At 36.9% G+C, this 19,277-nt stretch overlaps 1 protein-coding gene across 5 annotated transcripts in view; it reads left to right on the plus strand.

The window, feature by feature from the left end:
• Nucleotides 1–17,441, plus strand: part of sano (CABIT domain-containing protein serrano) — a 136,511-nt gene extending 119,070 nt beyond the window's left edge. For 4 of the 5 annotated variants that reach the window (XM_075309962.1, XM_075309960.1, XM_075309959.1 and 1 more), the window contains 2 exons: nt 3,813–5,294; nt 9,075–9,858. In XM_075309962.1, coding sequence (XP_075166077.1) covers nt 3,813–5,294; nt 9,075–9,507 — 1,915 coding nt within the window. In that variant the 3' untranslated portion in view covers nt 9,508–9,858. Of the gene's footprint in view, nt 1–3,812; nt 5,295–9,074; nt 9,985–17,112 lie in introns of those variants that run through there. The other variant, XM_075309963.1, reaches the window with a different exon arrangement.
• The last annotated feature ends 1,836 nt before the right edge of the window (nt 17,442–19,277 follow it).

Raw genomic sequence — 19,277 nt, forward strand, 5'->3', positions numbered from 1 at the left:
AGTACTATAAGTTAATGCATATGTTTGCTACATGGTGTATTTGCCAATATTGCTCAGAGCGGGCTCCTGAGTCCATCTGTCAGTCTGTCTGTGAACTTATTTTTGTAATCAAAGTCTAGATAGCAGTTTTAGTCCAATCGACAAATCAAATTTGGTGCAAGTGTCTATTTTGGCTCGGAAATGGGTTCCGATTTATATATGTTACATCTATCACCCGATATGCACTTATATGGTGCCAGAAGCCAGATTTTTATTTTTACGAACTAAACGTGGGTATAAAGTTCAATGACCTACGATTCCCGAAAATAGTAAGAATGAAATACAGTATGGTTAAAATGGCCATGATTTGTCGCCAATGATTTTTATACACACCACCATAAAATTGTGATGGGGGTATAAGTTTGTCATTCCTTATGTAAGGAATGACAAACTTACCGATTTCCGACTTTATAAAGTATATATATTCTTGATCAGTGAGAAATTCTAAGGCGATATAACCATGTCCTTCTGTCTGTCTGGCTGTCTGTTGTAATCACTCTACAGTCTTCAATAATGAAGAGAACGCGTTAGAATTTTGCATAAACTCGTCTGCATGCAGGCCAAGTTCGAAGATGGGCTATATCGATCCAGGTTTTGATATAGCCACCATATAAACCGACCTCCCGATTTGGGGTCTTGGGCATATAGTAACCGTAGTTTTTTATCCAATTTGCTTGAAATTGGAAATCTAGAGGTATTTTAGGACTATAAAGAAATGTGCCAAAAATGGTGAGTATCGATTCATGGTTTGGTATAGCCCCCATAAGACCGATCTGCCGATTTAACTCCTTGGGTTTTAGAAACCATAGTTTTTTATCCGATTTGCCTGAAATTGTAAATATACATGTATTTTAGACTCACAAAAACGTATATCGGGTTTAGTTTTGGTAAGGCCTCCATATAAACCGATTACACTTCTTGAGGGTATAGAAGGTGCATTAATCATGAAAATTGCTTGAAACTCAATGTAAAATTTACAGATTTTACTTCTGGTAATCATTTAAATAATGGCGATACACATCTACAAATTTTAGATTTCAAATCAAGGTGTTATTTCATCATTTTCTTGCATACTTACAAGAGATGGTTATGAGTCCTATAAAACTCAAACAAAAATGTTTCTTATAAATCAAGAATCTGATCAAGTCTTCATAGGTAAAATCTTTAAATTTATCTTCGGGAAGTGTAATGGTTGAACTGCTCTGCTTGGGAGAATATCTGTCATCAAACCCCCTGAAATTTTCAAAGGAAACTATAATATTTGATTCATGGTGGTGGGTATTTAAGATTCGGCCCGACCGACAAAATATAGAGTACAATTTAGTTCAATTTTCGCACGAGGTAGTTCTTTCCCCCTATAAAACAGTTTTTTTCTATGTATATAAATTTTGGACCGATATGAATCAATTTTTGCATGGAACAACCAGATCGTAAAGCAAATGTGGGGGAATTGGTTTATATGGGAGGTAAAGGGTGATACGGTCAAAATTTGGTCAAGGGAAAACGCGTGTAAATCGGTGAAATCGTTTATTTAAAAAATCAAATTAAATTTCTTTTTCAAGTTCAATTAGTATAAAATTCACGAAAAATATTCAGTTAGGCTTTCGCTTTTCCAAATCCGAATTGCCGGGCCTCACGCTTGACACCTGCCATCAGATTTTGTACAGCCACCTTGTCCACCTTCTTCGCCGCAGAAAGCCAGTTTGCCTTGAACTGCTGCTCGTCCTTAGCAGTTTTTTTGGTCTTCTTTAGGTTCCGCTTGACAATAGCTCAGTATTTCTCAATTGGGCGGAGCTCAGGCGTGTTGGGAGGGTTCTTGTCCTTGGGAACAACCTGCACGTTGTTGGCGGCGTACCACTCCATAGCCTTTTTACCATAATGGTAAGATGCCAAATCCGGCCAAAACAGTACGGAACAACCGTGTTTTTTCAGGAAAGGCAGCAGACGTTTATTCAAACACTCTTTCACGTAAATTTCTTGGTTGACAGTCCCGGAAGCTATGAAAATGGTGCTTTTCAAGCCACAGGTACAGATGGCTTGCCAAACCAGATATTTCTTTGCGAACTTGACAGTTTTATGTGCTTGAAAATATCTGCTACCTTTCCCCTTCCTTTTGCCGTATAAAACTCCTGTCCCGGAAGCTGTTTGTAGTCGGTTGACGTAGGTTTCGTCGTCCATTACCACGCAGTCAAACTTCGTCAGCATCGTCGTGTACAGCCTCCGTGATCGCGCTTTGGCCGTCGTATTTTGTTTATCATCGGGATTTGGAGTCACTACCTTCTTGTAAGTCGATAGTCGGGCTCGTTTTTTTGCTCGATGCACGGTTGTAGACGATACACCCAGCTTATTTGCGGCATCTCGGAGAGAGAGGTTAAGGTTTCGCTTGAAACTACCGGCAACTCTCTTTGTCGTCTCAGCGGCTTCCGGTTTTCGATTTCCCCCCGATCCAGACTTCCTGGCTGTCGACAAACGTTCCCCAAACACTTTAATTACATTTGTAACGGTTGATTTGGCAACTTTTAACGATTTTGCCAGCTTTGCGTGCGAGTAGCTCGAATTTTCGCGATGCGCGAGCAAAATTTTGATACGCTGCTCTTCTTGCTTGGACGGCATTTTGACAACTGAAGAGTGAATTCCAAAATCAAAATAGGAGCAACATTCTACACACACACACCTTCAAAATTAGGGGTGTTCAGGTTTTTTAAATGCAAAATTGGAAGAAAGACGTCAAGTTTATATTGACCAAATTTTGACCGTATCACCCTTTATATCCAAAAGTGGTCCGATACCGTTCATTTGCAATACACTCAAAAAAAGTGAACCCTCTATTTCACTAAAGCCAATTTAACTTTATTTTAGTTCGTGGAATTGTTGGGAGAAAGTTTTTTTTACTCGTATAAGTTTTTTGCGTATGTTAGTTAAATGAACCGAAACTCGGTAAAAAATTATACTCAAATGAAGCATAAAGATTTACTAAATTCGTACTTCTCACAAAATAGTTCATTATTTCTTTAAATTTGTAAATTTTACTACAAATGTGCCCAACTTCAACTTCTTATGGCACTAAAGACATTTTTACAATTTTGAACTCAAATTTTTTCCATCAAACTACAAAATTTTCTTTCACAAGTAAAAAAAAAGTAATTATGTTTAATACATTTTCTTGAATTTGTTGAAAAATATTTACTTGTTTTTGTGATATCGGCGTGATGCCAGCGTTTGTAATATTGTTGAGTTAAAATTTTCCAAAAATAACCAAAATTTTCTAAGATTAACCAAAATTTTTCTTCCCTACCTACATCAATAACAACTTGTTGTTCGGAAGTTAGTGTGGTCGGACGGGAGGACGGTCATCGCTAGATGGATCAGAATTTCACCAAGACCCGGAATTTATACTCTTTATGGGGTCGATGTGTTACAAACGGAATACCCTACACCATGGTTATGATTACTATTTTTGCAAGATAATGCGAAATTAGTACCGGGAAAATTGCCCTCTATAGCAATGTATACATGTAGCAGCTCCTAGGTCCCTGCCTATGCTCATTTACGTATAAGTGGTGAGAGCTACATAAATCATTTGCAAGTGAGAGAGGTAGAGTGATGGATAAATTTGCAGGAAAGAAATAGCTTTTTTATTAAATTTTCCATTCCATTCCGATTTTATTTTGTACGGATCGTTGGCTCAATTTTAATGAAAAATTTCCTTAAAATATCGAACATTTTTCTAATTGTCTAAATGCTTTGATGATGTTCTTTTTATCCTCTTACAGACTAGTTCATGGGAGTGTACCGAAGGGTCTGAAACAACCCTTTGTGGCAGAAATGCGTTTATTGGGCTGTGTTGAAATTGATCGCATCTTTGCTTTACCCTTACAAAAGGACAATGATCTGGTGCCAGTTCCCCTCAATGCAAAGATCAAATTGCAGAGGGCCAAAAACATGGATCAATTGGAGCATTTTATCGAGTACACACGTTTCCTAGACAAGGCTCAACGATTGCTCTGCGATGCCAGGGATCGTTTACAAGTCGTGGACATCAAGCTCTCGGAGAAAGAGAAAAAAGATTCGAAATTTAGTAATCGTAATAAACTTCCCGTGGTTATGTTGCCATCGGCGGCCGGTGTGGCATATGTGGCCAATGGTCTGCTCGAAAACGGTTATATTCTGAAGCGAAGTGCCAGCTGTGATTCGTATAGTAAGAGTCAACCGCCCGCCGAGATATCGGACGAGTATAAGGATATCGATCACATCTACGATTATGTTCGGGGTTTGGCACCTCTATCGAAGGCTTTGTCACGCTTTGAGCCGATCAATGAGACACCAACGATTAAGTCACACTACACTGATAGTAGTGGCAATTATTGTAGCTTGATTCGTGTTAATCAGAATTCAAATGGCCATAATCATCATAGCGGTAATAATAATAATACGAGCAATTCCAACAACAATAACAATAGCAACGGTTTAAATAATAGCGGTGGCAATATCAGCAACAACAACAATAATAATAATAGCAGCAACAACAACAACTATAGTAGTCTGGAATCGAATAAACACACGAATACGAATAGCAGTCACAATAGCAGCAGCAATCACAGTCATCATCATCATCATTCGCACCATCATCACCTACCACCAGCTGCTGTGGGCCATCATCAGCATTCTTCGCATCATCATCATCATCAGAATCATGCTCACAATCATCCTACACAGCCGCCGCCACCACCCACCACTAACGGTGGCCATGTAGTCAATCATTATCAACACAGTCATGTCCAGGAGGATATTAAGCCAGTGCCACCACCCATTGAGACAATTCCGGGTAAGAAATTGCCAGAGAAAAGACAGCGGCCCACACTACCAAAGCTTTACTTGAAGAATACTCACAGCGCTGGAAGCAGTAGTGGTGGCGGTGGTATGGGCGGTGGCGGTGTTGGCGTTGGCAGTGGCAACACCAACACAAGCAGTTCGAATGGCAGTCATCACCATCATCCGCAACACCATCACCATAACCAACTCCATAGTCATCAGGTGTCGGCATTGAATGCTCCTGGATCTGCGGCCATTGTAGCTGCTGTTGCGGCCCATCATCATACGCACCACCATTCGCCGCACAATGGATCAAATGGCCGGGTCTTGACACCCAGCAATCATCATCATTCACCACTTAATGGCAATGTGGCACCGTTAAGCGCGGGTGTTTTATCCAAGGATTGTGGCTTGGAACCACAATCGCCATTATTTCACATACGGTAAGTAGTAGAGTAGAATCCATTCTATGATTAACATAACAGATCAGAAAGAGAGCTTATGAATATCACGCTTAGTCTCATAATTCGTTCTTGATGTAGTTCACCAAAGAGACAAACGGAAATTAACCAAAAAGAGGGAATGACAACCCAAACTGTCGCCGACACATACCCTACAAAATGGTTGTACTTTCTTATATGTTAGGCATAGCTAGACTATAAAAGCCATTGTATTACAGCATATTTTGAAATTCTCTCTTATCAATGAGTGCTGCCCGTTTTATATCATTGAGAAATGTAAGCAACATTACTGAGGGAAGTTAAACCAACTCTAAACAACTAATGTTAGGCTAAATCATTGTGTATGGAATGTTCCATCTTCTCTCTGTCAATGAAAACAAAACTCGCAGCGTTGGGCGCCACCTAGAGTATGAAGATAATTTCAATATTCTTTTCTTCACAACTTCGTAAGAACCAAAATATTAAGTTTAACGTTTTAGAATAATGCCAGAACTTCTGTGACTATTACTATACTGAGGGGGGGATAATCCAAGGTTAAAAACTTTTTAGTGTTTGTTTAAAATGGGATTGAATTCATAACCCTTTAAATAAAAGATGGACATGATTACAATGTAGGCTCCATTTTCAGTCCTCATAATCCAAACCACAATGAATTACAACTCGAAATTTGAACACTCTTTTGTCATCGGTAATTAATTGAAATATTCAATAAATCATGAGCTTTTGCGATTTAAAATTTTGCTAATTTACTGCATTTTTAAGGAAAATTTTACGTTAACTAAGTCACCCATATCATTAGCAGAATATTTGGAAGAATAAGGCAATCCAATCCACAGGATTTGAAGTTATTTTCAAAATTCACATACGGCTTTTTTGTTTGAGGTTAAGAAAGAAGATAAATACCTCGTAACCTACAATGGCCCCGGACGTTCCCATTTAAAGAGCACCCTCCACCTCCCCTGTTTGTTTCAAGAAAATCGGAAAACTTTCAATTTTCAAAAGATTGAGCAACGGTGCCTCTCCGACAGATGTCGAAATATCACACATCCTACATTCATTTCACAACCTTCCTTAAGTTGCATATGTGTCGAAGAAGAGAAGAATTTTAACTATTCCAAAGGAAAGTTTCCCTTCCCCGACCAGAAGGGACCTTCTGGTCGCATACACGGGGTCGTGGTTTCAAACCCAGTTACCAAAAAGTTTTTCAGCGGTGAATTATCCCCTCTCAGTAACGTTTGTGATATTTCTGAGTATTTCAAAGGTTCTCTAAGTGGTTTTACCGCAATGTGGAACACAGTTCGGACTCAGCTATAAAAAGGAAGTCCCGTACAATTGAGCTAAACATGGCATCGGGCATCACTCAGTGATAAGAAGTATCACAATGGACTGAACAGTCTAAGTGAGCATGACATATCGGGCTGCCACCATATCTAACCTAACCTTATTAACATAATTTAATCACCTTCTCCAACGTTCCCCATAAATATCAGGTAATCGGAGAAATTTATATTTTCTCTATTCTTTTAAAAAAGGGGAAATATCAGGGAACTTTTGTCGAGAGACCACCCTCAACTTTCCCTGAAAATTTTAAAAAATGATAAACTTTGCTCCAAGTTTCAAAAAGTCGGACAAGCGGAATGTCCCTTTTTTGGTTAAATATCGTTAAAACTAGGGGGTTTTCTAGAGACCACTCTCAAACTTTCCCGAAAATTACAAGAAAATCGGGGAACATTTCTTCAAATTTCAAAAATCCGCTCCCCGAACATGTATCAAAAATTAGGTACCCTATATTAAAGGGTACCTTTTTTCACTGTACTATAAAAAAAAGTCGGGCAAAGGACATGTCCGTTAAACCCACCCTTCCCTGGAGAACTTTGATCCAATTGTCAAAATGTCGGGTAAGGGGGCATCCTCCTCTGCGACCAGATATCAAAGAATTGGGTACCCCGTATTAATTTCATGACCTTCCCCACGTCCTCTGTAAATTAAGTAAAGTAAGTAAACAACATCATGTAGCATTTTATAGCACTCACTGTATTGTGGCACTATTACTAGGCCGCGTAGTTTTTCTCGCTCACCAATGCCACCTAAGGTGATGGACGGGAGCCACCGTAGCATGTCCGCCTTGCATACAAAGGGTCATGGGTTCAATCCCAGTTCCGACCGAACACCAAAAAGTTTTTCAACGGTGGATTACCCCATATCGCTAAAACTGGTGACATTTCAGAGTTTTTCAAAGCTTGTCTAAGTGGTTTCAACATATTGTGAAACATCATTTGGACTCGGCTATAAAAAGGAGGCCCCTTGTCAGTGAGCTTAAACATATAATCGGGTAGCACACATTGACAAGAGAGAAGTTACCCGCCTGTGGTACCACAATGGACTGAATAGTCCAAGTGAGCCTGATATATAGGGCTGCCACTATACATAATCCTAGCAAAAAAACGTCGCAAAAAAAAGTAATGAAAATGTTCTTTTTGGATCCGGAAGTGGTGAAAAATTGACACAGAAGCGATGAATTTAACATGGGCTTGTCATAGAACGGAAGTCCTCCATTTCAACAGCCGTTGCACTGAATTTACATCACTTCTTTAGGTATGATCCGAATTCAATGTTTTGGATGTAAATTAAAAAATTCTGTGATATTTTGTCAAATAAATAATTTTTATAATTTTTAATCGATTCTAACGCTTGTCGGAAACGTGTAACCTCAAATATTTTCAAAAATTCACAATTTTTTCAGATTGAATTTAGCATTTTTTTCGACAAAATTTAGATGATTTCTACCATTTTATGAATTCTTAAACTGTTTTTAACCAATTTGAAACAAAAAAAGTTAAAATTACTTATTAAAAGTATGAAAAAACCAAGTTCAAAAAAATTGAATTAAAAGAACTTCCTGGGTAGTTAAAATAAACAACATTATCTTCTGAAAGAGCTTTTAACGTTGTGCCTTTGGAAGAGCTTCCAAATTTTTTTTGCTGGGAACTAAACTAATTAGTATGTGGACACAACTAGTACTATCTCCCAGTCACCAAATGGGTTCACCATATGATAAATCTAAGCGTGCCTGGGGAATTTTCCCAAAAAGTTTTTCAGCGGTGAATTATCCCCTCTCAGTAACGTTTGTGATATTTCTGAGTATTTCAAAGGTTCTCTAAGTGGTTTCACGGCAATGTGGAACACAGTTCGGAGTCAGCTATAAAAAGTAAGTCCCTTTTTTTGCTGGGAACTAAACTAATTAGTATGTGGACACAACTAGTACTATCTCCCAGTCACCAAATGGGTTCACCATATGATAAATCTAAGCGTGCCTGGGGAATTTTCCTCCAGACCCCGATCACTAGTGTCAGATCATCAACGTACATCACCACTTTTATTATAACATTTTCTAAGAAGAACAAGGAGGGTCTAACACTTTTACTTTCGAATGTTGCTGTCAACAGTTCTCCTTGTTCTTCTTAGAAAATGTTATGATAAAAGTGGTGATATACGTTGATGATCCTTTTCATACGAATAACGAGTAATTAAAATACGTTAGGAGAACATCTCTCAGTTGTGGATAGCATTGTGTCTATAGATAGTCTGCGTAATCATTTTAGATCTTAGAACTTTGTCACTTCTTACCATAGCACATCACATGCAACTTATTTAACATAGGACATATCTGCCTTAGTTTTAATCTAATACACTTTTAAAAATAGTTCGATTTATTTTTTTTTCTTTTCTTTTTTCACTTATTTTTCCTTTTTTCACCTACAGTTATAAAAGTCTCAGTAGTCTGCAATTGACACCAGATAGCACCTCCATTTCACCACCGATCTCAAGCAATCCCAAAGGTCAATCCATAGTCGCACCACCCGATCTAGTACTTAAATGTAGTAGCAACAACAGTAACAACTGCCATCCAGCACCTATACCACTTAGTAAAAGTTCCAGTACCACTGGCGGTCTAACTGGCATGCTTCACTCACATCCCCATAATCCACGCGAAGGAACTCTCGACTCATCACGCAGCGGTGGACGAACTTCAGGTGATTCCAATAAATTACCCGAGAAGAAGACGAGACGTCTATCGCGACCTCGTAGTTTATCGAATTTAGTCTGGGATCTAAGGCCATCCAAAGAAAAAGCCAAAAAGAAACTCTACATCCATCACTTTGATCATCGTCAACAGGCCACATTGTATTTGTAGTCAGGAGATTTGTGATGTTAAGCAGAGCCCCTGATTATCTGTGTGTAAAATGTAATGGCAGGCATATTAGACGACATAGACATTTAGCTGGGCTGCGGTTGGTTGGCGGCTCTGGTCGACGCTCAAATACAAGATGAAAATGTATTCACAGTCTACTACACCTACTCATAGTAATAGCTTGAGACAAGCATTCGCATTATCATTCCATAATCACTGCAATCACTTCAACCTCCTCTCAGACATCCGAGTCTATCGAGCCATCACCTTCATCAACATCTACAAAAACCTACTATCTCTACTTTTCTTAAATTTTCTTTCAAATGTTGCCATCATTAACAGCTTCAGCAGCAACAGCAACAGCCGCAATAGTATTGGCATTGTCAACACCAAGAACAACACCATCGCCGCCATACGAAACAACAAAGTTGTTTAAGTGTTCTCAGAAAAGAAGGCATTACTTCAGTGCATATTTATAAGGTGAGTAAGATCACATCAAGCTAACAAAAAAAATATATCTACAAATGAACAAACTAAATGAAGACTAGAAGACTCTAAGACTGAACTTAAAATTCTTCTTCCTCTTTTTGGTTTAAAAAAAAACAGAGTGAATCATCATTTGTAGCCACATGTGGTCGCCTTGATGCCACAAACATTGTAGCAATGTGCGAAGAACATACAGAGTTAACCTCCATCATTGACTTTAGCACCTCTGCACCATTGACTTTAGTGTTAACGCATAAATACAAATGATTGTTGGTCATTACCTGGTAATGATCAGAATATTTGTTTGTTCCTTGCATTTTTTTATATTCATGGTTATCGAAAAAAAATCGCTTGTGTAGTATATGGGAAGATTTGGACAAGACCTCTTATGCCGATATCAAGTGTAGGACGGAAATCTACGCCACTATTCCAAACAAAAGCCTACACCCATGTAAAGGGTTCTTTTCCATTTTGGATATATTAACAAACTACTCAAGACATTTCAAAACATAGTTTAACATAATGTTTAGTACTTGATTGTAAGACACTGACCTTATATGGGGACTTTAACAAAATATATAACCCCAATTCTACAGGGGTCTTTGTAGACGTAAATAGCTCTAGATTTCCAATTTCAGGTAAATCGGAAAAAATTGTGGTATCTAGAAAACACAGAAGTCAAATTGGAGGATTGAAACTAATGGTTAGGTTAGGTTAGGTTATGTGGCAGCCCGATGTATCACTGTGATACCACAGTGGTGAACTTCTCTCTTATCACTGAGTGCTGCCCGATTCCATGTTAAGCTCAATGACAAGGGACCTCCTTTTTATAGCCGAGTCCGAACGGCGTTCCACATTCCAGTGAAACCACTTAGAGAAGCTTTGAAACCCTCAGAAATGTCACCAGCATTACTGAAATGGGATAATCCACCGCTGAAAAACTTTTTGGTGTTCGGTCGTAGCAGGAATCGAACCCACGACCTTGTGTATGCAAGGCGGGCATGCTAACCATTGCACCACGGTGGCTCCCATTGAAACTAATACTAACATACTTTAGCGCAACTAATGAAGCGAAATTGTATGCACTAAACGGCTTCGGGTCTGAAATGAAGTGCACTTATTAACAAAAGTTTGGCTTCGGTAAAAGCATACTTTAGGGCAAATTTGTAAGCGAGTGTGGTTCACATGAGAATATGTTGAATATTGAGCCGAAATTACTGCTTAGAGTATACAGTGATCTTTTGTACTGCTTCCAAATTAATGATTATTTTTTGCTGGGAAAGATATTCACGTACAAAGAAATGTAACTTTAAAAATTAAAATTATAACACATACTTCAAAGTAAAACATGTTTCTTAATTAAAAACAAGTATATATGGCCGTAAGTTCGGCCAGGCCGGTATGTACCCTCCACGATGGATTGCGTAGAAACTTCTATGAAAGACTGTCATCCACAATCGAATTACTTGGGTTGTGGTATCTTAAATCGTTTTCTAAATTGTGAGTTAGTCCATACGTGGTATATATTAGACAAAAACAAGTATGTGTAGGTAAGTCTACAAATAATTACGAATCGATATGGACTTTTGCATAGTACGTAGGGAGCCAGAATTGAAATATGGGGGTCTCTTATATGGGGGCTATATACAATTATGAACTTGATATGGACCAATTTTTGTGTGATTTGGGATCGATTTATCTGAGGGCTATATATAACTATAGACCGATATGGACCTAGTTAGACATGGTTGTTAACGGCCATATACTAGCACAATGTACCAAATTTCAACTGACTCGGATGAAATTTGCTCCTTCAAGAGGCTCCAAAACCAAATCTCGGGATCGGTTTATATGGGGGCTATATATGATTATGGACCACTTTTGGCATGGTTGTTAAATATCATATACTACCACCACGTACCAAATTTCAACCAGATCGGATGAATTTTGCTTCTCCAAAAGGTACCGGAGGTCAAATCTGTGGATCGGTTTATATGGGGGCTATATATAATTATGGACTGATATGAACCAATTCATGCATGGTTGTTGGATACCATAACTAACATCACGTACCAAATTTCAACCGAATCGGATGAATGTTGCTCTTCCAAGGGGCTCCGGAGGTCAAATCTGGGGATCGGTTTATATGGGGGCTGTATATAATTGTGGACCGATTTTGACCAATTTTTGCATGGGTGTTTGAGGCCATATATTAATTGGACCATTCAAATCCCCCGGACCTGATGGAATTACTCCGGCGGAGTTACAAGCTGTAACTGACAAAATTATCCCCTGGTTGTCGGTGATATATAAAGGATGTATCAACTTATCATATATCCCAGGAAAGTGGAGGGAAACAAAAGTCGTTTTCATACCTAAAGCGGGAAAAGCCTCTCACTCGAGGGCGAATGATTTCCGACCAATCAGGTTATCCTCATTGCTACTTAAGACTCTGGAGAGGATGATAGATATTTATCTTAGAACTAGCATCGATTCAAGTTTGTTCTCCAAACGACAACATGCATACTCGAAGGGCAGGTCTACTGAGACCGCACTACATGAACTAGTCAGCTTTATTGAAAGCTCACTATCTGTCAAAGAATACACAATCGTGGCGTTTCTAGACATCGAAGGGGCGTTCAATAATGTCCATCCGAGCTCGATATTAAATGGACTGACAACTCTGAATGTTTATCCATGTATACTCAGGCTGTTAGACGAACTGCTAATGAAGAGACGTATTTCAGCCACACTAGGACAAGCAAACATACAAAGGTTTGTGAACAGAGGCACTCCCCAAGGAGGAGTTCTATCACCTCTTCTTTGGAATGTTGCTATAAATAGCCTTCTGGTTACTCTAGAAAAAGAAAGGATAAAAGTGGTGGCATACGCAGATGATGTGGCTCTGGCAGTCAGGGGAAAATTCCCATCCACAATCAGAGATATTATTCAGAGGGCCCTCCGGATGACTGAGAAATGGCGAAAGACAATGGTCTTGGGGTAAATCCTGCAAAGACAGAATTAGTCATGTACTGCAAAGATCGCAAAACTCCCACGGTTAGGCCTATTTCCTTAGGGGGTATTGAAATTCCCTTTGGTGATTGTGCAAAATACCTTGGCGTTATTTTGGACAGGAAGCTGAACTTTAATATTGAAGAAAGGGCGAGAAAGGCAACTGTAGCTTTGTACTCGTGCAAAAAGGCAATAGGAAAAAAGTGGGGACTAAAACCAAAAATTGTGCATTGGCTATACACGGCAGTGGTTAGACCTATAATGCTATATGGTGTTGTAGTCTGGTAGCTGGCACTTCAGAAACCGACTTGTTTAGATAAAGTTCAGCGTATGGCGTGTTTGTGTGTTTCAGGCGCATTCAGCAAGACAGGAACAAATTCCCTTAATGTCATGCTGCATCTATTGCCTTTAGACATTTTGGCCAAACAGTCAGCTGCAACAACGGCTGTGCGGTTGCGCGAACTATCGCTGTGGTCGGAGGTCACAGTTCTGTCCTCAAAAAAATGCCAGATGTGCCTAACGTAGTGGATTACACTTTGGCGAGTCCACTTTTCGACAAAAAGTTTGAGACTCTAATCCCCAACAGTGAGGCGTGGTGCACACATACCCCGGGGAATAAAGAATATATAGATTTCTACACTGATGGCTCGAAATTGGATGGACAAGTGGGGTTCGGAGTATATTCTAATGATCTGGAACTTCGAATAGCGAAAAGATTACCTTATCACTGTAGTGTTTTTCAGGCTGAAATATTAGCAATAAGAGAGGTGGCGAATTGGCTGAGAAGTAATGTTCCAAAAAATGTGGGCATTAATATATACTCAGACAGTCAACCTGCAATAAAATCCTTGGACTCTGTGTTCCTCAACTTGAAAAAGTGCCATCGACTGACGCAAATCTCTCAATGAGATGGCTGAGCAGTACAATATTCACCTAATATGGGTGCCTGGCCATAGGAACATACCGGGGAACTGCGAAGCGGATGAGTTGGCAAGGCTAGGGACTACCTTACATATTCCAGGGGAACTGGAATTTGTTGGTATGCCCCTAGCTACCTGCAAGCTCATGCTGCGTGAGAAGGCTGTTAGGATTGCAAATGTTCGATGGGAGAATTGCAAGGGTTGTAACGACACCAAGCAAATATGGCCCCATTTAAACTTAAACCGTACACTAGATATGCTAGTGTTCTCGAGACGTCAGATATCACTCCTGATATCTGCTATAACGGGTCGCTGCCTGATAGGCGATTTTGCAAAAACTATTGGCGCGAAATATAATGACTATTGTATGAGCTGTCATGATGCGGAGGAAAAAGAATCAATTAAACACCTCTTGTGTGAGTGTCCTGCATTTTGTGTAAAGCGCAAGCAACTTTTAGGAGCATATAGCTTCAGATTACTGGCGGATCTGGAAAACGTTAACTTAAGCAGTCTGCTAATGTTTTTGGAACAATCTGGTTGGTTCAACAAAGAAAAATAATCAAGAAGGTTGTGGTATCACAATGGGCTGAATAGTCTAAGTGAGCCTGAATCTTAATCGGGCTGCCACTTTAACCTAACCTAACCTATGGACCCATACACACCATATTAAGCAAACCTATTTATTGACCTAAAATATCTATAAATTTACATTCTCAGGCAAATCGGATAAAAAATTTGAGATGCTGAAGAAACTAAAATATATATACTTTATATAGATATTTCGATATGCTACAAATGGAACGGCGAACTTTTTATACCTCCATTACTATTCTATGGTGGTGGGTATAAAAAAACTTACCAAATATTTATGACCTTCCATTTGCCAAATAAAATGGACTCAGCATTTACTAGAGCTCGATCGAAGCGAGTTTTATTTGTATTGGGTGTTTTGACTGAGACAAAGTCAACACTGGGACAATTTGGTATGAAATAAATTATTCAAAAAGCTTTGGCTTCGGTTAATCGGCCTCTTGACGCCGAAGGCCGATTCGTGGGCCGAATGCCAAAGCCGATTCTTTGGTCGAGCTCTAGTGGGTATCATTAATGGAATTGATTTAATAATCAATTAAATAATGTAAATATCGCTATAAGATAGAAAGCATTAATAAATAAACAAGTATATACGGCCGTAAGTTCGGCCAGGCCGAAGCTTATGTACCCTCCATCATGGATTGCGTAGAAACTTCTTCTAAACACTGCCATCCACAATCGAATTACTTAAGTTGCGGTAACGCGTGCAAGGTATCTTAAAACCTCCTAACACCATCTTCTAAATTGTATGTAAGTCCATACGTGGTATATATTAAATCAAAAAAGATCGATCCAATACGTATATAATTCAGTTTGACAAAGTAGACATAAAATTTTGACAAAATTTTCTACAGAAATAAAATTTTAACAAAATTTTCTATAGAAATAAAATTTTCTATAGAAATAAAAATTTTGACAAAATTTTCTATAGAAAGAAAATTTTGACAAAAATTTCTACAGAAATAAAATTTTAACAAAATTTTCTATAGAAATAGACTTTTTACAAAATATTCTATAGAAATAAAAACTTGGTAGATTATTTTTGGTTCGAGTGGCAACCATGATTATGAACCGAATAAAATTTGAATAAAATTTTCTATAGAAATAAAATTTTGACAATGATGAAAATTTTATTATGAACCGAATAAAATTTTAACAAAATTTTCTCTAGAAATAAAATTTTGACAAAATTTTCTATAGAAATAAAATTTTGACAAAATTGTCTATATAATAAAATTTTGGTAGATTATTTTTGGCTCTAGTGGCAACCATGATTATGAACCGATATGGACCAATTTTTGTGTGATTGGACAAATTGTTGTATGGTTGTTAGCGACCATATACTAACACCACGTTTCTAATTTGAACCGGATCGGATGAATTTTGCTCCTCCAAGAGGCTCCGGAGGTCAAATCTGGAGAACGTTTTATATGGGGGCTATATATAATTATGGACCGATATGGACCAATTCTGGCACGGTTGTTAAAGATCATATACTAACACCATGTTCAAAATTACAACCGGATCGGATGCAATTTGCTTCTCTTTGAGGCTTCGCAAGCCAAATCTGGAGATCGGTTTATATGGGGTCTATATATAAGTATAGACCGATGTGGACCAATTTTTGCATGGTTGTTAGAGACCATATACCAACATCATGTACCAAATTTCAGCCGAATCGGATGAAATTTGCTTCTCTTTGAGGCTCCGCAAGCCAAATCTGGGGATCGGTTTATATGGGGGCTATATATAATTATGGACCGATGTGCACTAATTTTTGCATGATTGTTAGAGACCATCTACCAACACCATGTAGCAAATTTCAGCTGGATCGGATGAAATTTGCTTCTCTTAGAGGCTCCACAAGCCAAATCTGGGGGTCGGTTTATATGGGGGCTATATATAATTATAGACCGATGTGAACCAATTTCTGCATGACTGTTAGAGACCATCTACCAACACCATGTACCAAATTTCAGCCGGATCGGATGAAATATGCTTCTCTTAGAGGCTCCACAAGCCAAATCTGGGGATCGGTTTATATGGGGGCTATATATAATTATGGACCGATGTGGACCAATTTTTGCATGGTTGTTAGACCATATACCAACACCATATACCAAATTTCAGCCCGATCGGATGAAATATGCTTCTGTTAGAGGCTCCACAAGCCAAATCTGAGGGTCCCTTTATATGGGGGCTATACGTAAAAGTGGACCGATATATCGATAACAACGACTTGTGCCAAGTTTCAAGTCGATAGCTTGTTTCGTTCGGAAGTTAACGTGATTCAACAGACGGACGGACGGACGGACATGCTTAGATCGACTCAGAATTTCACCACGACCCAGAATATATATACTTTATGGGGTCTTAGAGCAATATTTCGATGTGTTACAAACGGAATGACAAAGTTAATATACCCCCATCCTATGATGGAGGGTATAATGATGAAAAATTTGTTAAAAGAATGAACATATAGTTCGTGTCTTAAGTCTTTTGTTTTGTACTTACCTTACTGTTCCGATTAGTTTAATTTATGATATTTATATAAAAAAAACTAATATCAATTAATTATATATCGTCTTTTTTATTTCAGATATTTTAAATTACATATCTAAACTAAAGTCAACAACAATGGAAAAAAAACAGCTGAACAAAAATGTTATTTTATTGGAACGAAATATCGAAAGAAACGAAAATTAACATATTAATCAATATATATAAATCAATATTGTGTTCAAAATTAAGTAGATAATCAGAAAAGCTTTAATTGTTTTGAGTTTTGGGAGAGAAAGAGAGATAAATGTGCCTTTTTATTTAAAACAAAGAAATTAAATCATGCAAGTAAGATTGCTTCATATCCCTACCTACTCGCTCATCCGCAAAGCAATACAAATTCTTAACCCTTAAAATCAAAGATTTTTTTTAATAATTCACTATTTTCTTTTGCTAAAAGAAAACTATTTAAATTAGAAAAAAATAAACATCCATTTAAATATTTCTCTAAGAAAAAATATTTCATATTGGAGAAGTCAATATATAAAAATGAAAAAAAAGAAGTGATTTTAAAAAGAAAATTGCAATTTCGTTGTAGGTCTCTAAAGTAAGCAAAATTGAAGACCCTAACTGAAATTGTAAACTTTTCGAAAAATCCCCCCCCCCCCCTCAAACAAAAAAGAATATCAAAACCATAAAAATACTTAAAATAATTTATAAAGAAAAAATATCCATTAACATGTATCAAGTCTTGAAAATTGTGATTTTATTTTAATATAATGATTTTTTTAATTTAAGCCGAAAAAAGGACAGGTTAAAAAAGTATATAAAAACAATTTTAAATGTCAATTTTATCAGCAAAATAAGATGATAGCAAAAGCTTAAGGAGTTCCTTGAATTTCCAAAGCATTTTCTAATAAATTGTTTTGCTTCACCATAATTAAGTTTTAATTCAGTGTCCTTTTTTTTATCATATATTTTAGTTGTAATTGTAATACAATTATCGTTTTTCATACAATTTTAAATGAAATTCATAATCACCCCAATAAAATATACAGTTTCGAAATGTATTCACAAAAGTCACACAAAGTTATAAAAATATCATAAAAATTAACCGTAATCATTTAGTGAAAAAAAAAAAATTATGAAATTCATCCAACAAATGCTGCCCTGTTTCTGAGAATATATATCCAAATAGAAATCAAAAAATATAGAAAAACCTCAGATACAAAAAGTAAGAAATATATATCTATATATCACAAAAAACCAACAACAATTCAATAATTTTTATTCAAATAAATTTACATAAAAAAAATCAAAACATAAACAGTTAATAAGCAATACGAATTAGAGAAACCATTGCAATATTAATGCTAATACTTACTCTTCTAACAATTAATTAAACACAATAAAAGAATCCCTTACTTTTCTTAGAAATTTTTAAAGAAATCCATAAATTCTCAATAAAAACAAAAAACTTAATAAATAATTTAAGAATAAAATCAAACTCGTCATTATTTAGTTTTTATTATTTAGGCATTATATTAATTAGAATTCTGAAGAAATTCTTCATACTCATGTCCATATAAATGTATTTAATTATTACTATTATTATTCTCTCTTCTAGTTTAAGTATCTTTCATTTTGCTTAGAAATAAAGACTTCATAGATCACAAATATATGCTAAAATTGAATAAACAAAAACTAAGGGAGTAACCTTCTCCCTTTCCTCAATATTATTTCAATGAACTGCTTCAGTCGTCGTTTTATGTATTTTTTTTTTATTATTATTATTAATTGATCATTATATAATTTTAGCAATATCTACATATAAACCATATCTGATATAATAAAGATAAAATTGTATGTGTATTAAATAAATATTTTATGAAATTAGAAAATAAATAAAAATTATATAAAAATTTGAAAATAATGAATGGTTTCATTGTTGTTGTGGATGGAGAAATTCAATTGTACCATAAGATAAAATTCGGCACCATGGACTGCGTAGAAAGTTATACTAAAAACTGGCATCCACAATTGAATTACTTGCCGATTGCAGGGTATCTTAAAACTTCTTATGATTATCTTTTAAATTGTAAATTAGTCCATATGGGAGCTATGTTCGCCAAAAAAGCCAGATTAAATATTAAATTCTAGATTGTTTTATATTGAGGACGATATGAACAATTTTCTCATGGTAATTGGGGATCCATCCCCAATTACTTGTTGCTAGATTAGGCTCCAGAAGTCAAATTTGTGGGT

This window comes from Haematobia irritans, chromosome 5 (assembly GCF_050003625.1).
Source record: "Haematobia irritans isolate KBUSLIRL chromosome 5, ASM5000362v1, whole genome shotgun sequence".
Taxonomy (NCBI): domain Eukaryota; kingdom Metazoa; phylum Arthropoda; class Insecta; order Diptera; family Muscidae; genus Haematobia; species Haematobia irritans.